Source organism: Seriola dumerili, unplaced genomic scaffold, assembly GCF_002260705.1.
Source record: "Seriola dumerili isolate Sdu_G_001 unplaced genomic scaffold, Sdu_1.0 BDQW01000822.1, whole genome shotgun sequence".
Classification (NCBI taxonomy): Eukaryota; Metazoa; Chordata; class Actinopteri; order Carangiformes; family Carangidae; genus Seriola; species Seriola dumerili.
In genome coordinates this window covers 780,127-799,935 of record NW_019175077.1, presented here as the reverse complement: position 1 = coordinate 799,935, position 19,809 = coordinate 780,127, and the positions used below count along the sequence as shown (strand labels likewise).

At 39.6% G+C, this 19,809-nt stretch overlaps 1 protein-coding gene across 2 annotated transcripts in view; it reads left to right on the top strand.

Moving 5' to 3' along the window:
- cntnap2 (contactin associated protein like 2) overlaps positions 1–19,809 on the top strand; it is a 342,845-nt gene that overhangs the window by 225,255 nt on the left and 97,781 nt on the right. For both annotated transcript variants that reach the window (XM_022766257.1, XM_022766258.1), the window contains exons 13-15: positions 2,711–2,830; positions 3,718–3,833; positions 5,733–5,817. In XM_022766257.1, the coding sequence (XP_022621978.1) occupies positions 2,711–2,830; positions 3,718–3,833; positions 5,733–5,817 (321 nt within the window). The remainder of the gene's footprint in view (positions 1–2,710; positions 2,831–3,717; positions 3,834–5,732; positions 5,818–19,809) is intronic.

The following is a 19,809-nucleotide window of genomic DNA, read 5'->3' as shown; positions in this document are numbered from 1 at the left end:
AAAAAGTGTGAAAAAGACAGGATAAAGTATGCCAGAGGGACATGGGAGTATGAATAACATCAGAGAAGAAATAAAGCATAGACAAATAAAACCACCGAAATGTGATAAAAACAATATGAAAGATGTCTTTGTGTCACCACATATTTTTCTGTCTGGGTGTGTTAATATTATTATTATTATAATGACAAACTCACTAATAAGATGTATCTGAAGGCACAGCAATAACCTGGAGATTAGGGTGTCTGGTTCGGAACTGGAAAGTCACGTGTGCATTCAGGGGACCAGCCAGTAAAATGTAGGTATAGGGAGAATGGATGAGTAATGCTTTCCCTTCCCTTAACGACGATTGTTGACTTTCCTTTTAGGAAGGCATCAAGCTTTAGATTCTTCTTACTCAAGTGAAAATGTTTAGTGGCCAATAGTAGAAGGCTGTGACTGCACCTTGTAGCTTTAACGCAGAAATTGCTTTTTAAAAAAAAAAGCTTCAAAAGATTGGTGTGCTCAGGACTTTCTCTGGTTGAATAAAAGAGAAAATAAAACAAAAAGAAAAAAGCTGAAAAACTGGGGTTTTAGTTTAAGAGTGACAAACGTGATGGTCGGTTCTGAGGGGCAGTTTTGAACATTAAGACCAATTTATTTGTGAAAAGCAATACAACTCAGCCTGTGATATCAGTTGTACAGTGTCACATGGCTCTGTATGAGATTTGTCAAACCCTGTTTGTATCATCAGGAATATTTTTCTTATACTTGAACACTAAAAATGCATTAAAAAACAGCGTGAAATTTTAAAGATGTGGGCATTTACTGAACAGCGGGCGTCCGATGAAAAGAAAACATTAAAGTGTGTAATGGGAGTTTGGGGAGTTTGATGTGTGGGACTCAAAGTCAGGATATTTTGGCATAAATTATTGTAGTTATTGTTTTCGTCCAAGTCACCAAATTTTATGGCACTGCAACAGTAAATAGCTGGAGAAGCTGTTGCTTTATTAATTTTGATTAATCGTAAAGGTCATTTATTAGGCATAAATATCAAACATTTGCTGATTCAAATTCTTCAGCTTGATAATTGCTGCTTTTCTTTGCATTATGTCATGGATATACGGCCATTTTGGACTGTTAGTTGGAGAAAATAAGCAATTTGACTGCGCTAGGTTTACACATATTGCCTGAATTGGTAGCTACAGCTGGTGCTAATGGAAGGGAGTAGCATCGTGCCCTGTTACAGGCTGTAAACTGCTGATATCTTCTCATGTAGTACTTTTGGTTTCAGGTTCATTACTGTTCTCACCGTATTCCAGTTCTGGTGAAGGTTACAGTGAAACATGGGTCTCACAAGTGTTAATTACTTTTAACTGGATCGTTATAAAGCTCAGTTACACACCATTACTACCATCCTAGCACTTAAATCTAAAGGCACACTGGCCAAACATGATTTTTTATTTGCTTATATATTTTATATAGTTTTATTCACACTTTCCCCACCAGTGCAGCTTCTGTAACTTTCTCTGCTGGCCTTTGAATCTTTCTATTGTGTTCCACTACAGTAAAGCAATCCTAGAAGAAATGCTAGTTATTTAACTTCCACTGTGTTAAAGCTGTTGACCAATGGCTTTGAACCAGAAGTAGTGCCTCAACAATTCTGTTAAGTTCTGTGCAGTTCCTGGTGAAGTAGTTCAGCAGGGCAGCACTGGGTGAGCAGATGGATATAAAGAAAAAAACTACTAGTATGATAAAGAGCTAATATTAAGCAAACTCATTGAGAGAAGTAAGACGGAATATGTTTTCTTTTGAAACTCACTGTCAACAGTCCCTCAATCAAGAAAGTTTCACTCCAAGTCACACTCTCACATTTCTCTTTGAAGTGTAATTCTTCCTCCCCTCCCCTCTCTGTCTGTCTGTCTATGTGTAGATCAACACAAACATAACATCGATATGTTGTCAAATAGATTGCTAGAGTGTGTGGGACAAGACACCACTTCTTGACAGGCGCTGAATAGAGACTTGGCAACCACATGAAATTGCCTTGTGGGAGGAGGAACAAAAGGAAGTAACTATAGACACTGATGTGCTATTTTAGACCAATCCCATGTGTAGCATGTGGTATTAGTATATGCCATGACTGATCCTGTAATTTCTAACCATACAGACGATATCTGCAAATCTCTATGAGTGGTTCACCGTAATGACTTCTTCTCTAGTGCCACCCTCGGATCAGAAAATGAGAATGGCTGCTACACAAACCTCTGAATGCTTTTATGTTCACTAGAGGATCAAGCCCTCTGATTTTCCTGTAGATAAAACCATCTTAACACTGCCACCACCTTCAGGTGTTTTTTCACCATTAATGAATGTGTAAGAATAGCAACATTGTCTCTCCCTTTTTCATGCATCCAACAACAGTGCTTTGAAATCATTCTCACGAAATATGGATATTTTCCAATATCTCGTGACAGAATATAAAGACTGACGTAAACTGATGTTCAAAGCAATGAGATTTGTGTCACTATTATGCAATACACAAGACCAAATTCTTCATAGGTGTCCAACAATGAATTTTATACTAAATCAAAGATGTAATTAGCATCACAAATTAGTGGCTATGGACTTTTGTCTTTTCTGCTCTCTGCTCTCCTTCCTCCAACTGCTCTACTTTCCTCTTATTCCCCCACCCACCCACTCAACTCCACCCCTACCCCCACCCCAATCCCAGCTGTCTATGAGCCATCATGTGAGGCCTATAAGCATTTGGGCAGGTCCTCTGACACCTACTGGATAGACCCTGATGGCAGCGGACCCCTTGGCCCCTTCAAAGTCAACTGCAACATGACAGGTGTGTGTGGGAGTGCCTGCAGTCATTGTTTGTGTGTGTGTGTGTGTGTGTGTGTGTGCGTCTTTGTGTATGTTCACACTTCCCTACTTCGTGTAGCCCCAGTGACCTGTGAGGGAAGGAAACTCTCCAGCCCTCCACATTCTTAACCTCAGACAGCAGTACTCTTAACCTGCTATACCTGGGGTTTCCATGGCAACACTGTCACAGCTGACATTTAACTCTGAAGGAGCGGGCACACATGGACACACATACATACCCACACCACAAACATATGAAACAGACTTGTTATGTAAACCTAAGAGTGCTCCAATGGTCTGGGTGACACTTCTGTCACATACACACACACACACACACACAGACACACACATATACACTCCCCGCCCACCTCCACACATGCACATACGCACGCACACACACAGTGGAATTAGATAGTCTGGAACAGAGGAGCACGCAGGCAGAGCAAAGGCGAGACTTCTAATGAAATGTCACTGCACTCCACTGGCTAGCCCCTTAGTCACGCTGAATAGCACACTCACACACCTCAGAGACATGAAACACACACACACACATTCCCTGACTGACAGTGTGAATGAATGTGGAGATGTCTGAATGACTGGCTCATGTTATAACAGCACACATTATCTATTAAACCCTGCAGTCGCATAGCTGTAACTCAGATAGCACAGAAGGAACTTCCCTGCCATGACAGCTAAACTGCTGTTTTTTTTTGTGTGTATGCCTGTGTTTAAATGTAATTGGTGTAGATTTGATTACACAAATGGTTTACCATGTCTAATTCTTGCAATTAAATAATTATTATTTTTGCTATGTTCAGTAACTCACAGTATTGACATGTCTAACAGTATTGTGTGTGTTGGTATGTGTAGAGGACAAAGTATGGACAACAGTTATGAACAACCTGCCACCTAAAACTACAGTGACTGGCTCCAGTAGAGAGAGACGCACTGTGCTACAGGTCAACTACAGCGCTTCAATGGACCAGGTAACAAAACTGAGTTTATGCCTGTCCACACATACTGTTTCCACAAAGTAGATGTGATGTTATTCTCATATGTATAACTATAAAAAAAAATTGATTTTTTAAAATATAATTAGATAGGTGTATAATATGAAGTGTATTTAAATTGTAGCCTTCAGGCTCTTAGCTTCATCCTGAGGGATTCCATATCTACATCCTCTCTTGAAGGATGAGGAACACAAGGATTTTTCATTGAATATTTAATATTTTTGTAGATAGCTTCATTGAATTTTCAAAAAAGATTATACAGTATATTGTCAGTTAAATACTCAGTCAATGTCCTACACTTGAAAGCAGGTCTAACATGGAGTACGGGGAGTACTTTCTAAACACAATTGTTGATTATATTTTGTGTCCCTTTTCTCCCACATTTCTACTATGTCAGGCTACTTACTCAGATGTTTACTGATCAAAAATTCCTCTCTAAAAATGAACTGGAAAGAAGCAAACTGTAATATACGCCTACACATCAGTCAGTGATCCACAGAGGCCGGTAGTAGCTTTTATGTGTGAATTTTTGACAACTCAATGAATAAAAAGCTTTAACAGGTGCAAAACCAATCACTCATAATTATTTGCCTCCACATTTTTAATTTTAGTGCTGTTTTTCAATGTTTCAATCCCAGGCCTTGTATTTGGCCTCATCACAATCTAATGTCTAACCACCATTAGCTGCTTCTTCACATTTTTGATGTGTGCTGTTTAAATTGTCAGAACAGGTCCACATTTAAGTCACACAATTACACCTCAGTCTCCACTTCCTAAAAACTGCAGAGACGAAACAAAACTACATTTTATAAGTAGATTATATAAGTATGTCTCTTTTCCCATGGTGCAACTTTGTGGTTCAGTCAACCAGTGTTGTCTAGTTGTAGTGTTTTTGTCAAATGTATTAGTAACAGCGAGTCTGTGCTGGGAGAGAGCCTTGAGCTGTTTGTGAATTAAAGTTTGCTAACATAGTGCTTTGAGAATCTAGTGAATCCAGATTGCCCAGTCTCCATAATTTATAATTCAAGTATATTGAGCAATAGTTGGCCAACTATCCAAGTTGGGTTGGGGCCACCGAGTGTAGAAGTCAGACAGATTTGTGATATATTCTGAAATTCTTGCTTGTTTATGTTAATGTGAGTGACCACCCCTCTTCCTACAGTTATTATTAATCAGAGTGAAGTGGGTCATTTCTCATTGGATCTTGTGACGGTTGTAAATATATAGAATAAATGAGGTCTGTAGCCATGGTAACATCCATGCTACATACCAATGTCTCTGCTGTCATTGTTTTGACAAACCCACACCAACAGCAGCATCATACACTCTACAGCTTGAAATAAGAACAAGCGTAATTCAAGCCCACGCTACAGAGTCAGTCTTTATTCTTTCAAATACACAATGATATTCTAACATAATGAGTGTTTCCTCTCATGTCTCTACCAGTTGTCTTATGTGGCTCGGATACATACCATTCAGGCTCCCTGAATCTGCTCTCTCACACTCAGGAGTCAATAATTTAATCTTTCTAGGGAGTGGTTATAGATTGCATTTGTCACTCACAGTCAAAAGCAAACTGTGTGTGAACTTTACAGGATTCAACACTCCAGTGAGGAGTGACAGCAGTTCCTACCTGCAGTGTGTACAAGACCACCGCATTACAAGAGATGACAGGGTTTGAGTAGCATATTGTTCCTGTAATTATGTTCCCTCAAAATTTGTAAGGAACACTTGTTTCATTTTCAGCTTCTCTGAATCAAAACAACAGTACACTGCACTTTGTTTCATTTTGAAAATCAGTAATTTGTTCTTACATGAAATTGACCTGTCTGGTTGAATAAGATAAAATGAAATTATCCATGCTTATGTTTCCAGGTGACAGCTATCACCACCAGCGCAGAATACTGTGAGCAGCAAATCACCTACAGCTGTCAAAAGTCCAGACTCCTCAACACTCCAGGTAAAGGCTGAAGACAGCATCTTTTTTTCACCACTGATTCAACACAAGTACACAGACTTGAGACAGGCAGAATGTTTGTTTTTTGTCACATACTCAGATTTTGAAGAATCTGGATAAATGTAAACAAAAGTAGACAAACAAAGAAAGATGAGTATGAAAATGATGGGAAGCAAACACCTATTCGAGATTCTCTGCTAACATGACAATCAGCTCCAGCGTCATCAAATCACCAAATGCAAATATCTTTTGGAAAAATGGTGTTCCATCCCTCCACTTGAGTTCCGCAGCTTTAAAGCCAAGGAGCTTTAAAGCTGTTCTAGCGGTGTGTTATGACCCAACTCCTTAATACGACACCACATGTTGGTTTTGCCTCTAATTCGTCACCCATCTAAATGTTTGAACCGTTGCCTTCATCCTGCCTTTACCCAGCACTAGAATTACACATGAAAGTATTGAAAAAGACCATTGGAAATGAGTTGTGGACTAGCTTGGCTCATTCTGAGTAGATTAACTTGGATTACATTCATTTGTATTAGTCAGTTTGGCTGTAATGTACTTGAGCAAGGCCTGGTGTGTGTTTGGTTTGGATTAGTTTGGCTGATTTGTGAAATGGCTGAATTGTATAAGGTTTGCCCTGGATTAGATACATTTGATTTGTGTTATGGTTGGTTTAGTGGAGTTTAAACAGGGTTTTGAATACTTTTTATGTATGTAAGAATAGAGAGGAGGGTTTGTAGCTGTGCAGCTACCACTGGTGGTGGTGACAGGACAGACAGAGGCAGCAGCATTTTACTCTTGTTTTTGCTTGGTCCATGTCAGAGCTTGGTATTTAGTCTAATATCTTGTTTGAGGAACACAGTTGTGTATGTGTGGGTACACACACTGCTGTGTGGTTTTCACTTTGAGAATAACAAGCCTGATGTCATTGACAGAGCTGTTTTCTGCCATTTTCGTCTATTTCCTCTGTCCAACACACAGTCACACACACACACACATATACGCACACATATAGTACACACACCCATACACGTATGCACACAAAGACCCACCTTAGGGAATAGCAGTTCATAAAGACAAGACAATCCTGGCAATTAGAGTGAGCGAGAAGAAATAGAAAGAGGGTGAGGGAGGAATAGAAGATAGCAGGTTTGTTAGATGTATGCGTGTGTGTGTGTGTGTGTGTATTTGTGCATACATCATATGTGTGTCCATGGTCCTTGATTGACTGAGTAGGAATAAAGCAATTGGTGGTTAGTAATAGTTGGGTATTAGTGCAGCCGACCAAAACTTTGCAATTAACCTCCACTGCTCTGAGAGATGGCATCTACACCCACGAACATATTGTGTGCATACACAAATACACACACTCTGTGAATGTGCTATTTTTTATGTGTGTTATTTTTTACTTAAAAAACTTAAAATGCTGGAGAACACACATACACACACACACACTCACACACATACACACAGGCATACTCCATCCCTCAACAACACAGACACAGAAACAGTCAGCCACTCCTTCATTAACTAGTTTATTCTTAATTCACTACCTTGTAAGTTAGGGAAATCCAATTACCAGCCTAAAACGACGGAGAGAGTAGGACCGGGAAAAAGCGTTTACCCAAAAATATGCTTCATAAATTAGCTGTCAGCTTTCATCAAATTACACTGTCAACAGCATTTCCACTGTGAACCACAAGCATACACACACGCATGCCTATACACAGACTCACGCTTGCTACTCTTCCACTTCCACCTTTTTCCCATCCAGATCTCATCTATTACACTGGGGCTGGCATTTTGGAGATAAATGAACCGTTAAATGGAAATTAAAATCTGCCACCAGTGACACCCTTAATTTGGAACTTTGGCAGTAATTGTCCTAATTGTCTGACCCCTTCCTCACCTATTTCACGTATTCTGTCCTTTTATCATTTTTTATTACTTCTCTCTCACTCAAACACATCCTGCACCTGCAAACACACACACACACACACACACACACACACAAACACAGCTCATCCCTGTCCAACATCCACCCATTTGCAGGGTGGAAATAAAGGGAAAGCTTGATTCTGATGCAAAAACACGAACACAAAGACTCAAAGAGACACACTCAGGCAATATCACCCCCAACCCTTCTTCCATCTCTGCTCTTCCTCTCTCCACGACTCCCCGTCATCTTTTGCATCCAGATGTATCAATTTTTATCCATCTATTCTCTCCACTTACTCCACACTTACCTCTCCCCTATTCCCGCTTTGTTCTCTCCCCCCATCCAAGTTACCATTTCAAGCCTCTAGTTTTGCCTTTGTCCCATTCTTCACCTCCAGTTTTACCTCACAGTATTTTCTTTCTTCCTTTTTAAATCTCATTTTTCCCCCACCCCATCTCTCTGCCCTTGTCTTTTCACTCACTCTGTTAAACACTATTTCCATTAGTGTTGGAATCACAGCTTTAAGAGGAGAATTACCACCCTTCACTAATGATTTAGCATCATTCCTTTCAGCGTAAACGACCTGTAAACAACCAGTGGCACAAAGCCTGCACAACCAAGCCTTCATGCAGATACAGACACAGATAAAAACACACATCTATCATTCTCTGACACACACACACACACACACACACACACTAACACATTCACAGCTGCAGAGGAGATTGGATGAAACATATGCTGAAGCTTGCGAGTGCTGTACATCATCAGAGGACAGCTGCCTTGAAAGGTCAACAAAGTCCGATGTAAAATGACAAAGCAATTTTATTCCTTCTCTCTGTTTTACAACTAGAGGTCAGTATACACAACAGGCTAATTTAAAAAGTCAGTAAACTACACCTTTGGTTCAAATTAGATTAGATTAGAGCAACCCTATTGCCACACGAATATCGATTCAGAATATTGCTCAATAGTTAATTAACAATGGTTTCGGTTGTTTGCTGTCGACAGTCTCACATGAAAGTCACGTATGTTTCATGGCCATCCACCACCTCACCACCTTTACTTTCTGCCTTGTCATACAAAGTGCACACTACTTCCTGCACCACCACTGGACCCCAGCATTGGACATAAATGGTGTGAGTCACAGAAATGCGCAATGAGGACTTAACATCTAGTGATGTCATGGCTGAATTAGAGTAATGGTGTGAATTAATTGAAGCTCTGTTGAATAAAATATTAATAGATACAAAACAGTATCGTCAGTTTTTGATCAGTGGGACAGAAAGTGTCTCTCTTGTAGAACCACCAGCAACCAAAAATATAAACTCAAACATATTTAACAAGTTTATTTACTGAACAAAACTATTCCACTCTTTTGCCCCTTTGCTTTATTCACATACATACAGTATACACACTCAATTTGACTCACTCCTTTTGTTAACTTATGAAAACACTTTGTGTCTGTCTTTATTTCTCAGACTTGCCTGAAGCAGTTAATAACATAATTTATAGCATCCAGGCTAATGAAGAGAGAAATGTTTCAATCAGATAAATGAGCTCATTAATCCAGTGAACTGTGCTTCAGCAAGACATCTAATACATGCAGTGTTTAGAGGCAACACAGACGCACACATTTTCTGCTCATATGAAGAAGATTTGGCTAAATCGCTGGCCTAGCTAACAAGTGCGTTTTGTGAATAATAATGTTAAAAGATTTTTCAGATTTACCATTTTGCAAATGGGTGTCAGGGACCTGTAATGTGATTCAGTGACAAACTGACATGAGAAGTGCAATTGTCTATAATAACATAGCCTAATAAAGGAATGAAATAAATTTGACTGTAATCTGCAATAAGTTACCTTATCAATGACTGTGTTACACATAAAAGTTTGAAATATTGACTGCAAATGTTAATGTTACACTACAGCAAATGTTAATGGTTTGAGATAATAACCTGGCCATCCTAAAATGAGATTGCTGAAAGAGCTGCATATCCAGCTCTTTTCTATCTGCGAAGGAAAGCTTTCACTTCCTGTCAGCAAAACGACATCCAATTAATCAGGGGTGATGTCATAAAGTTACAATTGTCAAAGCAATTTCTGTCCAATCATGTGTAAAGTTATTATGTTACTCGTAAAAATGCTATCATTATAAAGTGCCATTATTTTAGGACTTAATCACATTATTGATTTTTGTTATGTTAGTGTATTTATTGGCTGTTAAAATGTTCCAGGTTGCTAAAAAGGAGGTATGAGTACGAGACAAGGCAGCTACATGGAATAAGTAAATGGACAGAGGAAAAATAAGGTAATAATAATGAAATAGGAAGCTAAAGAGAGAGAAAGTGGAACAGAGGGAGTGAATGAAAACAGAAAGTAACAGAAAGCTACTGATCTTGATATCAGGTTGGTCCCTCATTGAAAAAGAATGGACAAGTGCTTAACAGGCTTATCACAGAGGTGAGAACAACACTTCAAGCACCAAATGTAAACAAGTTTTTATTTGACTTTATGTAAGCTTTCCTCAGCATTGTATGAATGAATATGTACGGGTCACGGGGTGTGATGTTTTAATAGCCTATAGTATTGTATTGTATAGTAGTGTCCCAGCAGCCTGTTTTGTAAACGGTTTAACTTGGGGACATTGTGGTTTAAGAGGCCTTGTGTAAAATAGCCCCCCCCCCCCCCCCCCCTCCAATAACAACCGTATACAGACACACTAGAAATTGGTCTTTGGTGTAAAAAGGTTATGACAGAGAAGGAGAGAGAGTGAGGTACGCAGAAGGAGAGGAAAGAGACAGGGGTGGCCAGAGATAAGAGATGAGTGTGGTTCAAGATAATGAGGCTGTGTGTATGCGTGGCATTGTTACAGTCCATTCCTTCTAGGCACTTCTGCTCTCAATTATTACCTCACAAGTCACAGCAAGCCAGCCACAGTAATATTCCACATACACATACTCACAGATCTTGCATTACACCCTAATGACTTCATTCAGCGCCACTATTTAACCACTTGTTTATTTTTATTTATTTTTTTTGTGGTTTTCTGATGTTCATCATTAACCTTTACAAACGTGGCTGTGGCAGACAATTGGTTTTCTCCGTCTATTCTCTCTCACTTTCGCTTTTCAGCTCTCGTCTCTCTTTACAAACACAACAGGTACCAATAATGGCGCACTGCTGTGAAATGTGAACAAGGCTCGCTGACATCCAGCTGAACTATAAATGTCTCTCTCTAATTATGTTTTTTTTTTTTTTGGAAAATACACAATTCCTTCACCAGCCTTGCAATGAGTCAACTCACACCTGCTGCCTTTCTTTTTTGGTTTAATATTTTTTATTTTTACATCCCTTTAAATTTCATGTAGTCTGCCTTTTTATTAGCCTGTTGTGTCCAATTGTGCCACGTCTTTCATTACCCGAGTAATGTTCTGGTTACAGTGTCATTAATTTGTGAAAGCACTCTAGGCATGAAGCAAGTCAGGGGCCAAGAGAGAACAAGAGCTAATATATCGAAATCCAAGAGAAAGGAGAACTATCATCAGAGTCCTCGGGCGTCTCTCACTCTCCCCATCACCCCAGTGTCCGCTTTTCTTTTTCCCTTCCTTTTCTTACCCCCTGTAGACAAGATGCTAATTAACGTTAAATTATCCCCCTATCTTTCTCTGCTTTAAATGCACTGATGAGAATCCGCCACCCTTCAAGGTTGCAGGCAGCTTCTTCACCCCCCCACCCCAGGGGTAGGGGAACTGAGGGTGTTCGCTCAGTTGATAAGAGGCACTCGAGGCTGACGCGTAAAAGTTAGGCTTTATATAGCACAGCAAATTAACGGATGGAATTAGCCTGAAACCTTTTTCCAGTCTTTCAGATAGGTTAGAACAGGAGACAGTTGAAGACATGTGTGGTGGTCGTAGTAGAAGGTTTGCTGATGGGAAACTGCGGGGGGGGGGGGGGGGGGTATGCGTCTCTGTCTGTGCACCGGTTGGAAGCAAGTGAGCTTTTTTGTGACAAAGTGGTGTTTAGTGAGAAAGAAGATACAAGAAATAGAGCAACAAAGTGTGATCCGTCACAGAGGAGCCCAAATCATTTACATCCCATAATGTGTGCTCTCTGGTTGCTGTTGCCTTGGTAATGCGTCATTGCCTGGGATAATGCTGTCATATGTTGTGTTGACAGAGTCGTGTGTCTTATCCCGCCCCATGTCTGTCTACCTGAGTGCCACACTTACAGCTTATAGCCACACACGCATAGGTGTCGAAGGAAAAGTGTATAACACTTTACAGTACATTAAGTTGGAGTAATAAGGTGTTTGCCAGGGCAGCATCTCTCGTTTTTCTTTCTTTCATTTCCTCAGTTCCTCGCTTTTCCTTTTCTCTATTTCTTTCCCTCCCTCTCTCACTGTGTTTGTCATTTTCTCTCTTTCAGTCTCTCCTTCACATAAACTCATGAGCGTCCCATGGGTGGTAGAGTTTTTTTGTTTGTATTATGGGAGCTCCCTTTTGAGCGATGGCCAAAGTGTGTAATCTGTCTGATGTCGCTCTGTGCGGATGGATGGTCTATGTGGTGTAACTGTTTGTAAAAACAACACCAGCTGCTAGTGAAGGTTTTGGTGTGTGTGTGTGTGCGTGCGTGCGTGTGCGTGTGTGTATGTGAACAGTTTTCAAAGCCTGAATGCCCCCCTCTCTCTCATTCAGTGCTTGTGTGTGTTTGCATATGTGAGTGAGCTATCCATGCCTGCTTCCCACAGGCTGTAGCGTTCTCACAGCATGTTAAATATCCTCTCCCTGTACACAGAGCACAAATTCTGTTTAAACACAAGCAGAGACAAAAAGTAACCATCATGGAACTTACCTGAGCAGAAGAATAAATGAATTCGTTAAAATGTGCATATGAATTAATTAAGAAAACCCATATCTTTTATTGCAAGCAGGGTCAAGGAACTTTCTTCAAAATCAATCAAGCAAGAATAAATTTTAGCTTAATCCTTCCTGTGCAGACGAGAAATTATATAAAATATTCCATGAAAGGTGCTGTGCTTTCCTTCAAAGTAGTTTACACATTCTCACATTTTTCCCTTGAGAGAAATCTGTCAGATGTACCTGCCGCAACTTCTGGCTCCTGAAATTAGTGCTCTATTTCAGGACACAGCTAAAGATCAAATGGCATGAGGTGCTCTGGGCCATGTTTTGCTAGAAGTAAGCTGGTTCTCAGACAAGGTAAAAGTAGACTTTGAAGCCCTCCTTTATTTATCCATTTGTAATGCCGAAGAATGATACACACAAATGTTCTGACTAATGATTCCTCAGTGTGTAGGCTCAATGATTGCCATAGTTCAACCTTTTACGTAAGTAAGGGGCACATTCAAACTAAAAATCAAACATTATCAATAAAAATTGAGCACTTTTAAAAAAAAGCTGGGCAGTATATATTCATTCTTTATAAAGCTAGTTCTTTATTACCTTTTATTCTCTAATACTTAAGCCTAATATAATTTTAACCATCCGAAATTAAGCTTGAATTTGTCATTGGTGTTAAAAACAGTTGAAGCAATACAAAGCTTCTATCATCCATTTCCAAATCAGAAGTGATTGGGAAAAATATACTTCAATTCAATTCGTCAAATTATCCTCAGTGATAGAAATATAGCATTGACATAGGAGTTTTAACATGCAGTTCAAAATGCAAATACAAATGTTTGTCTGTCTCAATAAAAAAATGATATTTTTGTTTTAAAATGCTGTACCTCACTCCTGTGATTACAGGGGTTTGTTTCGGATCTGGTTCAAAGAGTGCACATGAACTGTTGTTTCCTGCCTTCGGTGTTTTGAAGCAAAATTAGACATCAGTCAATATAAGGAGGCAAGGGAGTCCATTATCCATATACAAAAGGCAGCACTCAGCACATCGTATTATGAACAGTCTGCTAATGGTTTTGTTACTGCTACTGTGTGAATTGCAGTTCAACATAAGACATTAAACTTGTTAATTGTCTTCTGAGACTGAAGTAAAGGCAGCCCAGGTGAGTTACAGGAGGCATGGCAGTATGTTTTTCACTTTGTATTTTAGTTGAGAGAGTATAAGCCGCACAAAGCCGCAACTATAAAAAGAAAAGAAATTCCCAGACAATACGGATCTTTCTAGAAAGAGTAACAAAGTAGATGCTGTGCACTCCTGCACATTATGTCTCTGAACCCACAGAAACCCACATATTATTCAGAAACACATACCAAGAGTACACATATTATTAAAAAAACATACACAAGCTGTGAATCATGAGCAAGCACACAATTCAACATACAGTGCACTCCATGCGGTAACACAAATATACATTTCTTATTATTTCTCTTTTTACATTTTCCTGTTTTATTTCTGCAGCTTTTCTCTTTTCTCACCATTATCCATTTTCCTCCCCATCTCCCATATATATATATATATATATATATATATATATATCTCATCAAGGGTGCACCCTGGGTACTACATATACAAAGGCACCACAGACAAATACAATGCACACACACATATGCATTAATGTGCAGTGAGCTTCCAACAAATCTAACTAATAACATGTATTATTGCTCTGGCTTCCTGTCTTTAAAGAAGAATTGCCAGTCCACCGGGGTTGACAGTGTTTATGATGCTGTGTATATGAGTCTGAGAATGTGTGTGTGTGTGTGTTTCATTAGGCACTCTAGCTGATGCACCAAATATACTCCATTCAAAAGAATGTGTGTGCATGTGTGTGAGTGTGTTGTCACTTAGATGTGTGTGTGTTGGTTGTTATCAGTGTGAATCCCCTGTGGATGCCCATGTCCCTAATATTACTGGGTGGAGAGTGTTGTTAGATGGCAGCATTAATCTGAATCTCCTGAGAGAAAAAGCTCTGCATGGTTAGCATTCAAGTGGGCGAGATTTCTGATGCGAGCATACTGGGTGATGATAAAGTGAACGTGATAGCTTATTGATCTCCTTTGGGAAATTCTCATTTTCGTGGCTCTAGGGGTTCAGTGTGTTGCTCAAAGGAACACACTGAGTTTTTGAAAGTCAGGTTGTTGGTTCGCTCACAATTAAGTGAATAAAATATAGGCTATACAAGGTTGTGAATGTCTCATCATAGCATTGTTTTTCTTGTTGTCATACATTGTTTTGTGTCAATACACCACACACCTGACCTTTAAGATATGAATAATCTGCACTGGAATCTCATAAACTCAAAGTGATAATGATGTAGCCAGGTTAGTCTTTTTTCATGTGAGCCCACTACCTTCATTTTCAAAATAAGTGATACTTTACATTTGGGGGAAAGTGCTCTTGTGTTTTTGGTGATTTATCCATATAAAATTTTCTTTCATTTTCTTTTTTACTGCTATTGTTTCCTGTTATATCTATTGTTGTCTTATGCCTTGTTGAGGTGATAACAGATTTGTTGATTTTATTGCATCTCATGTGCTCTGTAGGTAATGCATTTGTATACAGTAACCCCATTATACTTTGCATCTGTGGAGAAGAACAAAATCAGGTTAAAATCATGAAAAAACCTTAACAGTTTACTGTCCTGTACCAAACCCCACACACTGAAGCTTTCATACAGATGAACATAGAGCTTCTATGTGAAAAGAAAAAAAAAATGCTGTGCAGCTGTTACAACAGTCAGCATGTGTGCCTTTGTTTTCAGTGTGTATATCTGGATTTCGTTGTTCTTGAACTTAACAACTGAGAAAAAAGCGAGCACATGGATTTTAGTATACATACAGCATAATTGGCCTTAATCCACTGTGTACTTGTCTCAGAGACCAATATATGTTCATGCATTTTATTTGTTTATTTCCTTGTGAGCGCATGAGATAGTGGTGGAAAGTTGATCTAGAAAAATTATTTTCCCCCTGTTTTTTCTGTCATAAGTTTATTGACAGCATAACACTAAGCACAATTGTAACCTGTGTGCAAAAAAAAAAAAACATCTCATATTGTTCATCAATACAGACTGTCATGGTTTGAAGAGAAGAGGAGAGGACGGACAGAAAGAAGGACGAAGGAAAATGTTGCATCTTGTTGGAGCATAGCAGTGAGAGGAGGGAATAAATGGAGAGAAGGGGGTGTGTGAGACAAAGATTGATGCAGAGTGACAGAGAGGGAAGAAAATAAGTAAAAGAGGGAGAAGAGAGAGGGGAAGAAGGGTAGGAGTAGAAGCAGATTAGTTTGTTTTCTGCCGCTTGCTCTGACATTGAAAGATATGTCTGCACTAATGTCCCAGAAAGCCTTGAATAACACTGCAAACCAATACATATCCCCCTTAATGGGATTTTCTGAGCTGTACTTTCTCATGCTCATGTGCAAACACACACACCGACCACATGCACATAAACAATACACCATATGGCCGCTGCCCGGCGAAAAGATAAAAAGCAAATGGAAAAATAGAAACAGCTCACATGAGGAGTAATTATAATATTGTCTTCTCATTTGTGGCAAGCTGAGGGGTTAATCTCAATTATGAAGCTTTCTAAAGCAATCCTCAGCTCTCCATTCATCCTCCCCAAGGTTGCCTGGGACAACGGATGCACGGCAAGCTGTGGTTTATGACCATAAACTGATCAACAGACATGGAGGTTCCAGTGATGGATCACATGCATGCAGCCTTGCATTTGTATATGCATACTGAAGGACCCACTGCCTTTTTTACCTGTCCCTCCATCACATACATTCATATAGCCTATATTATGGGCTGTGAAGTATTTCCAGTGTCATTAGTGTTTATGCATGCAGCACTATGTCTGCATCAGCAAGTGCAGTTTATTGGCATCTGTGAGTGTGTATGCGGCGATCACTGGAGGCAGTTTTAACACAGCTCTCGGATTACAGCGGGATATTGGGGCACAGAGAGATTAGACCAATTGGAAAAACAACAGGAGAAAGACAGAGGAAATATCACTCATTGGAGCTAATGAAGCAACACAGAGAGGAATGTTGATTATCCAACTTGACCTTCAGGGGTTCTTAAACTAACCCAGGGAAAGTTAGGGAGACAAAGTTGGTGAAGATTCAGAGTTTTACAGCTGTGATATATAAGGGAGAGGCTCAGAGAGTCTGTGTATCTGTGTGAAATGAATCTGCTCAGAGTGTCCATCAGTGTCAACTATCAGCTAAAAACTGTATCTTGTGCCACTGTTTGATAGCATGTGTGTGTGTGTGTGTGTGTGTGTGTGTGTGTGTGTGTGCCTTTTCTGTTTTCTCATGAACTTAATGTCTGTGTGTGGCAGTGTATTTATACTGATGTCAGTGAATGTCAGAGTGTGTGTTCTTGCCTGTGTCAGAGCGCGCTGTGTCGATGCCGCATCGTCGTGGAGCGGTTTTTGTCTTGTCTCTCACACAGGAAGAATAAACAAACTAATGAATATTCATGATGTTTGTCTTATCAAATGTTGATGTACCATATGACATTCTCTTGTAATTACTCAACTCCAATTGTTTGTGTGTGTTTTTATGTGCATCTTTCTCATGTGTCAGACTGAGTGCGTGTTTGCAAACACAGCCTACGATTCCTGGGTGCTCGTGCATATGACATCCTCCTCAGTATCAACAAATGACAGCTTTGTGATCAACTTGACACAGTCCTAATATCTGAGTCATAGATGTAGGCTCCTTAATTAATCTTATACTTTGTGAGGGGGAGAGAGTCACAAGGAACAATTTAACTGTCCATAACTAGATACCACGGCTATAACAGGATGTCTGTGCAATTAAATCGGGCAAATAGGAATCTATTGTTGGGTCTGAGCTCTGTCTCATGAGCGGGACACAATATGTTGGACCTTCAGTTTTCTTTCAATTTATTGGCTTATTATAGATTAAGAAAATATGAATATTAAAAATATTGATATAAAAATTAATTAAAGTCCTCAGGGGCACTGTCCGAAAAAAACATAAGCAAAATAGCCATTATTGGTTCAGTCTCAAATTTATACTATTAATCTGGAAATTAACTTAATCAAATTTCCATATCAACAGTAAGTAAAGTTTGAAGGAATGGAGTTCTACTGAGTAGAGGTTGGCAATAGTTTTACTTAAAGACATGTATTTACAATGGAACAAAGTAAAAACACAACGTCTAATCTAGTACACACAATACTACACAAGATGGTGGTAAACAAAGAAACAACTCAAAATGGCCACTGGGACCACCTGGTTTGTGGGGGAGGGAAGGTGTGAGTTTCTTTCTTAGCCTAGCTCATGTGGTCTAAAGGTTAGTGGGAGAAGGTTAGTTGCATGCAGGTTCTAGAACTGAGGTACAAGTACTACAGTTATGTGTGTGAACATACAAGTACCCGATTAACTGTGTGACTAACCACGACCTAAGCAAACATTACAAGAACAAGTCATTAATCAACATGTACATTAACAGAGGATAAGACTTCTGCTGCTTAGCTGTGCTGTGCTATGCTGTGCTAGGAGAGGTTAGGCCCAGTCAGTTAACGTTACCCAGTCCTTGAAACAAAAGAAAAAGGTCTTTTCCAGCGTTGTTGTGAAGTCAAGTGAGTTGGGTGCCTTCCTGGTGGAGTGAAGTCCTGTCTGGCTGTGTGGTCTCTGTGTTGGAGAGGAGGCTAGCTAGTTTCCTCTTTCTTCTTGCAGAGTTAGCTGTTGCACACTAACTATGCTGTGGCTCTTGTTGCTTGGGAATCAACTGGCTGACCTTGTGTTATAGCTGCTGGTTTGGAAGAAAACTTGGTTCACTCTCAGTTAATCCTAAGCAGGTCACTTCTGTTGAGGAGAAGAGTGTTGCAGTCTGCCACGGGCAGGTCGGCAAGAGAGCTGTTGTCTCAGGCAGCAGGGCTGGGAACCTTGTTGCTCCTTGAAGAGCTGAGAGGGGAGAGGAGCTGCTGCTCCTGAACAAGCCGAGGAGAGAAGAGAAAGAACAGAGAAGGAGATCAGGTTTTTTCTGGTGACATCCTGGGGGGTCACATGTCACACACTGACCAACACTGACTGGTTAGTGAGGTCCCTGGGGGAGGGTCGTCCCCAGGTGTGAACAGTGAGGAACTGTGGGGAAATTAGTTCTTTGTCTGAAGAACAGAAAAAATATATGTTCTCCATCACCTTGGATGTACTGAGTCCCAACACTATTAAAAATGAAAGAATGAAAAAGATAACAAAAACCACAATGTAAAACAACTAAAATCCATCACCATGATTCTTAAATTTACTGGAAGAATAGTGTTTCCTTGGCCATTGCATTATAAAACTGCATGTGTCACACAAGTATGGTTAGTATGGAATTTACACCAGTTAGTATATCTTCAAGGTGTAATGAATATTTTCAATGGATGTTTGGAGAAATAACTTTACAGGATGAATATGGTGATATTCTTAATGTTTCTTATTTTCAGTGAAGACCATCTTCTTGTTGGTTTTGGTCTTTTTCCTAATTTGTTAACAATCAAAATAGAAAATATCTCCATCCTTATTCTTTGACTGGTTGAGTTTTTCCAATAATATGATAAAACTGGAAAATTGTAAGTTAGATGTCCAGTGCTCTGAATGATGGCCAACAGAATGAATCAAACCCATATTATGGGTATTATTTATTTTATTGCTTAGGACCGTATGTTTTTTCTATCATCTTTGGCTGTAAGAAAGTAATCAATGGTTTTACTCTCATTTGGAAGACATTTTGGGATTTGGTTACTATTGATGAGGAGCTGCCTCAACAAAGCCTCATCACAGAGTTACTCACACATTGAGTTCCAGGGTGAAGATGAGAGGAAAAAAATTGGATCAAGAAAAGGCAGTCACCCAGCCCTGTTCTTAGATCAACATACAAGGTACCCATATGGCAAGGCATGGAGGTCCTTGACTGAATAAAAAATCATCCCAGATTCAAACAACCTTTTGTGGTTTAAAAAAGGAAGCATAGCACCTGCTCAATACAGACACATTCAATTTGGATTATAATTTAACTTTACCTTGTAAGTGATAATTATGGATAGGATGGCAATTATGGATACCCTGGATGAGAAATATCCAACCCTAACATACACAACAAAGCAGTTTCTGAG